The 7,652-nt window shown below is 38.4% G+C and overlaps 1 protein-coding gene across 3 annotated transcripts in view; it reads left to right on the forward strand.

Annotated features, from left to right (window-relative positions):
- The window catches only part of c16h11orf49 (chromosome 16 C11orf49 homolog), a 340,513-nt gene that overhangs the window by 248,012 nt on the left and 84,849 nt on the right, over window positions 1–7,652 (forward strand). For all 3 annotated transcript variants that reach the window (XM_043705470.1, XM_043705472.1, XM_043705471.1), the window contains one exon: window positions 3,897–3,982. In XM_043705470.1, coding sequence (XP_043561405.1) covers window positions 3,897–3,982 — 86 coding nt within the window. The remainder of the gene's footprint in view (window positions 1–3,896; window positions 3,983–7,652) is intronic.

Genomic DNA, 7,652 nt, shown 5'->3' on the forward strand with positions numbered 1-7,652 from the left:
GTTTGGACTCGATGGACCAAATGGCCAGCGTCCACACAGTAGGGATTCTGTTCCTCTCGCTTCAGTTCTGAAGGTGAATCATACTGGACTTGAAACATTAGCTTCATTTCTCTGCACTGTCGCTGCCAAACCTGCTGAGTTTCTCTAGCATTCTCTGCATTTACTTTCCTCTTTATGAAATATTTAAGAGATATGATAGGTAAGTCATATGAAGATTTTAAAAAGATAAATCTTTAAAAGGCTGCCCTGTTATCTGCTTTGAAAATGTGGCTTTGCACTGGTTGCTATTATACTGGAACCAGAATTGATTTACGTTTTGATCATCGAGACACTTGAACACAATTTGTCAGAATGAATCCTGCAATCTGATCAGGTCTTTTACTGCCTATGGCCATTGGGACTGAGTGGTGATAAGGAATCATCTCATGTCAACATTTCAGTCCCTTTTTCGGTGAAGTCAGCCTTTTCATTGCTGGAGTACAGCTGAAGGCTGAGCTCTGGACTATCAGAGAGAGGAAAATATAATTGGACAATTCCTTGCAATTATCTGTTGCTTCTCAGGGGCATCAGTCACATTGATGAGATTTAGCCTCTTTGCATCGTAACGAAGAAGTCAAGAGACTTCATTGTGTAGGCTTTCGGTAGGCTTGAAAATTTGCGACCCCCATTACTCTTCACTGAGCGAATTGGGTGTTTGGATTAGGATCAGGCTCTATGCTCAACAATGTAAAACCCTGCCAGTCAAAGCGACCAAGTGGCAACCAGTTCTGTTGTTTGTAAAACGTAATGCGTTTAACTTTCAATACAGAAAAATGTGCTTTGTCATTTGTGTTATTTTGAGCACTTCTAAAACAACTTCATTTTTAAACTCTCCCGCATTTATTTACAATACATTCAAGGTCATACAAACTCACAAAAGCAATTACTCATCCTTGACATTTTAAAAGTTGTTGATTACGACAAAGCTCCAGAACTTGAATTTTCCGCTGTGCCTCCCCCCAACTCTTCTGGTAGGTTTAAAAAGGAGGGGGAGGATGTGAATTCAACAGGCAACCTGCCAGCTCCCCACATCTAACAGCCCCTGCATCATCCTCCCCCACCCCCCATTGCCAATTGTACCTGAGGTAGGGTACTCAGTGGGCTAGTAGCGGCCTTAAAGTGAAGGCCTTCCTGAGCGAAGGAGTAGACAGCTTAGAGGGCATGCAGCATTAGTGGTATCACAGTGGGGTGGGTGACGGTGAGTGGGAAAGATGTTATATGCATTAATGAGGATGGTATAGACAGGAGAGAGTGAGAGAATCCCGAGAAAAGTATAAAGTCAGTTGCAGTATATTTAAGAGGGAAATCAGGAGGGCAAAAAGGCGACCTGAGATAGCTTTGGCAAATAGGGTTAAGGATAATTGAAAGGATTTTTATAAGTACATTAAGGACAAAAGAGTAACTAGGGAGAGAATAGGGGACCTCAAAGATTAGCAAGGCAGCCTCTCTGTGGAGCTGCAGGAGATGGGAGAGATACTAAATGAGTATTTGGCATCAGTATTTACTGTGGAGAAGGACTTGGAAGATATAGACTGTAGGGAAATAGATGGTGACATCTTGAAAAATGTCCAGATTACAAAGGAGGAAGTGCTGGATGCCTTGAAACACATAAAGGTGGATAAATCCCCAGGACCACTCTCTTAGGCAATGCAAATCCTAACAATTCTCTGAGTAAAGACGTTTCTCCTTATCTCATTCTTAAGATGTGAGCATAAGAGGTATAGTTAGTATGAACTCCTCCAGTTTTCACAATGACAGAACTCTCTGAGAATTGTCCCCAAAAACTGACCTCACTTGGATCGATCTAAATCCCAGCCTGAGGCAGGAGTACATTTTGACCACTACAGAATAGTTGAAGAACTCAAAAAGATGGTGCTTATTTTATGTCCAATTCTTGACTGATCCTATAATTTAAAGTTATCACTTAAGTCTAATTTGCTCACTCTTTTTCATAGAGTGTTTATTTGATATCCAACATGAATAAGCCCTGATTCATTAGTGTCTATGCAGTTTGGGCCACAAGGGCTACACACTGATACGACCCTAGGGTGGGATGTGATCTGCTCATGGCTTTATCACAGTTTGCTTTAATAATAGATTTTTAAAATAAATGTTACTGTAATTAGTAAAAATTAACACAGTAAAATCAGCCTTTAACTGATGTTGAAAGAGACTTGGGCCTTCCATGATCTCATGGAATGGCAGGGCAGGTTTAATGGATGAATAGCCTACTCCTGTTCCTGTATTCCTAATTATTTATTCCTCAATTACAGTATAACTGAGTTGCTTCTATTTTAACATTTGTCTTGTTTGTCAGTGTCCTGAAATTGTTAGTGTGGCAGCAGAAATTGTTTTATTGTCTTTGTTAGATTTACAAAATACCTTTGTTTATAAAGCACCACTTTAACTGAACAGATTAAACAATCTAAATCAAAAGCTAAAAATCTGAAGTCCTAATCTGCTTACATTGGTGATCGACAAGAATGACAGCCTCTTTAACCATCTCCTTGTTTTAAAAATTCACCTCCGAAGGTGTCGCCATCCAAGATTGCTTTCCCCTCCCCAAATCCTCAAAGATCTCAGCACAACCTGGAACAGGACAATCCATCAAGCACATCTCCTCACCGCCTGAGAGCAGTATGAACAGTGTCCACCTCTCTCAGTAATCCTCACAATACATTGGGAACTGCCAGCCTCTGATTAGTCAGCAACATTACCTCCAACATTTAATCATCAATTGATCCATTAAATTAACAATGGGTAACCACCCCTTCCCTGTTTCACTCAGTCCCATAACACTACAAAGCTGCTCGATTTCCTGGGTCAAACCTATTCCTTCCAATGCTGACATCAAAGGAGCTCATGGTCTTAGCACCATTACAACTTGCCACGCTTGCTTTGAAATTATATATGGAATGTGGATATCACTGGCTAGACCAATATTTATTGCCCATCTCTAATTGCCCTGAGGGCAATTAAGAGTCAACCACATTGCTGTGGGTCTGGAATCACATGTTGGCCAGGCAAGAATGGCCGATTTCCTACCTGAAGAGTGGTTGTAAAGCAGATGGGTTTTTATGATAATCAACAGTGGTGACATGGTCACTGTTAGGGTAGCTTTCAATTCCAAATTCTTCCCTTATTGATTCAGATTTCACCATCTGCCTTGGTGGGAATTTGAACCTCGATCCCCAGGATCTGCATTGGTAGTCCATTGACATTACAACTATTCCACCGCCTCTCTCATGTCTTTCCCTGATGATGCCTGCACCCTGTAGCTGAGGCAGGAAGACTGTAAAAAGTGCAGAAAGGGAAAGCACTTTTAGGTCGGTTGGGTTTGTTCAGTTTTATTACTCATCGGGCGATCTGGACCATTATAAAAATGCTGCACCTTCCTATGTATAGTATTAGCTGTTAAACCTGTTTGATGAGTAATTTTAACAACATAATTTCTAAGGTATTCACTTTGCTGCTGAAATAAATTATTTATTATATTCCAATACGCACTTTTAATTATTTAGCAGTTTCATGAATGTACATTAATTATTTACAAATATAAGCTATTTTATTTTCAATGTTGCCTAACATGATATTGTTGATTATACTTGTCAGATTTTGTATCTCAATTAATAGGATTTTAATAATATTGCTTGTTCTGTTTACTGATTTAGCATTAAAATTAATTAGCCAATTAATAAAAGTCACACTGGTTTAATATATTTTGGCAAGGAGGTTAATTTATATAGTTAATGGTTTCAAAATTATATTTTTCAACCACAAGTGCTAATCTAATTATGTTGTTTATCTTGTGAATTTAGGAATATCTCAATTTGTCTAATTATTTTCACTTGTTGCAGGATTGTTCTTATGGATGATGCGATGGACTGCCCGATGTCATTTGTGGACTTTATATATGCATTCCAGATTCAGTTGTGCTATTATGGTGAGTTCTGATCTGATTGCCCATTTAAGTCATCAAGGATGAATGAATAGCCATGATCTCATTAAATGATGTAGCAGGCTCATGGGCTGAATGTCCTACTGCTTTTCCTATGCTTGTGCAAATGTTATAAATGGTGTATAATTTTTGTTTAAAAAATTAAATATTTTATAGAAATATATTATCATTTTTAGAGTTTGGATTTTAAACTAGTGGCAAGTGGTGTGGATTAATTTTGTGAAGGGTCTAAAGAAGAATAAGGTCAGAGAGTCCTTTCCAGAACAGTAACCTAATTCAGAATGTCAGAGAGCAGGTCACTACAAAATTGCTAGAGGGTTGATGGGAGATTGTTGATATTGTGGAGTTTTCTTCAGAAAGGGTAAACATTGAAGACATTGTCTTGATTTTGCTTTAGAATGATCAAGATTACTTAGAAAAAGCCAGAGATTGAAAGGTTTTTAGATAGCTTTGGAGAAGACCTGATTGGGGTCAAAAGCAAATATAGCTTATTTCCTAACAAAGGAATATAGGAACAGTTCAGATATACAAGTTTAGCACATGAGATTTCCAGAGCAAGAGTGTTTGCTTAGAAATCAATGGATTAGGAAAATACTGACAAAGTTTGAGCTTTCAGTTTTGTAAGTATTCATGTTAAAGGACTTCATGGTTCATAGAACAGAACTGGTGAGAACCAGTTAAGTCAAAAACCTTTTGATATAGAGCAATCATTTTTCTGGATTTGAATAGCTGTAAAGTGATAGTGATAGGGAATAGATGAGACATTGTTTTTCTGTGTGTTTTAAGATCTATCAAAATGTGTTTTATTCATTCTTTTACTTTTGTGTAATAAACTTATTTCAGTAAATGACCACCATGTTAAATAATAGAAGTTATATGATCTAACTAGCCAGATTTCATTCTGGGATATTATTTGTCCAGTAATAACATCAGCTGTGATTATAGCAAAAGTCAGAGCGTATATTACAGAAATGAAAATATCCATGACAACACCAACTGGAATTTAGGGGATACTCAGATAGGAGGTACAAAATATTACACTTTCTTTGAGAGATGCTTTATAGCTTACAAATGATAACTGCTGTTGATGTAATTTGGAAGGCATGCTGGCTCAGTGGTTAGCACTGCTGCCTCACAGTGCCAGGGACCCAGGTTCAATTCCACCCTCAGGTGACCGTGTGGAGTTTGCACATTCTCCCCGTGTCTGTGTGGGTTTCCTCCGGGTGCTCCGGTTTCCTCCCACAGTCCAAAGATGTGCAGGTTAGGTGGATTTGCCTTGCTAAATTGCCCGTAGTGTCCAGGGATGTGTAGGTTAGGTGGGTTAGCTATGATTAATGCAGGATTACTGGGATAGGTGGGTGGGATACTCTTCAGAGTATCATTGTGGACTCGATGGGCTGAATGGGATTCTATAATTCTACAGTGAGATTATCTGACTGGATAGAGAGAGAAACTAAAGTGCATTATTGCATTGGTTTAGTCATTTTGTTTTTGAAATTAAAGGTTGTGCTGAATTAGCACTATCAGCTTATATAATTATTATGATCAGCTTGTTATAACTTCTCATTAAAATACTTTTAACATTGCAAGATTCATGAGGATAATTCACTCATTAGCTTGTGAACTCAGCACATAATCTTAACCAGGGCTAATTTCACAAGATTTAAAAAAAACATTTTAGATTTGTCCCAGACACAGGTTGTTCTGCTACAACGCGTGTTTTATCAACATGAATCCGCTGGAATGCAATTGATGAACTGGGGACACTGTTTCTAAAGCACGAACTTTTAAAACATGTTTTGGTTGTAAGGCAATTAATTTGTCAACATTTTAAGCGCTGTTTCTAAAGCACGATTTTTTAATAACATGAGGTTGCACAACAACGCAACCATTGTGTTATAGAAGAACCAAATTTATTGTGAAAGCACAATCACCATTAAAAATCCAAAGCCAACTTGCCCAGCATAGAGGAACTGATCACGCCAAATCAATGATGCTGGGTGAGACACGTACATATGAACAAGAAATAAGAGTAGGCTACTCGGCCCATCAACCCTGCGCTGCAGTTTGAATTTAAATTTGAATTGAATTTATTGTCACATGTACCGAGGCACAGTGAAAAGCTTTGTCTTGCGAGCAATACAGGCAGATCACAGAGTTAAGTAGCATAGATAAGTAAATAATAGGTAAACAGCGGCAAAACAAAAACACAGGTACAGAGTTTGTGAGTCCATTCAGTATCCTAACAACAGTAGGGTAGAAACTGTTACGAAACCGGCAGGTGTGTGTGTGTGTTCAGGCTTCTGTACCTTTTCCCCGATGGAAACACTTTAGGGATGTCCTCCTCATGGGCGATTGTGGCTTGTAATCATCCAAGGTAGAGAACGCTCAAAGCACCAAATATATCAAAGCACTTTGTCAGGGACAGAGGTGAAAACAAGGCATCAGAGGGAGTGCACCAATGTCCAAACAATCCATTCATTGTACCTTTCAAGCACCACCTGTTCTGCATGTGAGAGTCCACAGCATTGAACTTATTAGCAATCTCAGAACCCATTGAATGGAAGCAAGTCATCCTTTTTTTTGAGTGACTACCTTAGGAGAAGAACGTTAGGAAAAGCAGCTAAAATTTTAAGTGAACCTAGGGATAATTGAGGCTTGGGCCTTGCATCAGAAGCTTCAGCAGAGTCTCGTGAAAGATACTGTTGGCCCTTGGATTTCATTATGACGAACCAATATTAGCTCGTCCTCTTCATTTTCCTCTTTCTTCCTGTCATAAAGTACTAGTCTCTGGTGATGCAGCTGGGTTTGTTAATTAATAAATGTGGAGTTTTATGCCCTCTGAATCCACAAGGTTGTGTGGTTATTTGAAATATCAGATTGCTGAGCTTTGTTTTGTTTTATAGCAGTATTGAGTGAATTTCAACATTATCATTAATTTTCTGTTCTTGTCTTCCTTTGCAATAAGAGGCACTACATAAATTTGTGAGGACACATAGGTCACATAAGAATACAAGAAAACCAAAAGAAAGTAGAAATTAATGCTCTGTTCAATTTTGTTCAGTCCTGAAGATGGGTTATACAAGATTTGAAACGTTAGCATTGTTTCTCTTTACCGATGCTGCCAGACCTGCTGTGTTTCTCAATATTCTCTTTGTTTATTACTGTGTTTGATAGAAAGAAATATTCCTTTGGCTTTATATTTCAGTATGTTGTAATTTAATTTTGAGAAGCTTGGCCTTTTGTGTATGAAATTAATTGCTAGAAGCAAAAATTAAAGGAAATATCAAAATGATGCAAAGTAACATGATGTTTGATTTTGTCCACTGCATTATCCTGTCATTTCACAAGCATATTAGGATTGGCTTGGTTTTGGCTTATTTACATGTTTTGCATTTTATTTCTACTAATAACAGCTTTTGTAGACAATGTTTTGTAATAGAATCCCTACAGTATGGAAATAGGCCCTTCAGCCTAACAAGTCCACATAAATCCTCCGAAGGATAACCCACCCAGACTCATTCCCCCTATCCTATCTTTACCCCTTATTAATGCAGGGTTGAAACTTTATTGCTGGAACAGCACAGCAGGTCAGGCAGCATCCAGGGAACAGGAGATTCGACGCTCCGGGCACAGGCCCTTCTTCAGGAATCAT

The sequence above is a fragment of the Chiloscyllium plagiosum genome, chromosome 16, assembly GCF_004010195.1.
Source record: "Chiloscyllium plagiosum isolate BGI_BamShark_2017 chromosome 16, ASM401019v2, whole genome shotgun sequence".
Lineage (NCBI taxonomy): Eukaryota > Metazoa > Chordata > Chondrichthyes > Orectolobiformes > Hemiscylliidae > Chiloscyllium > Chiloscyllium plagiosum.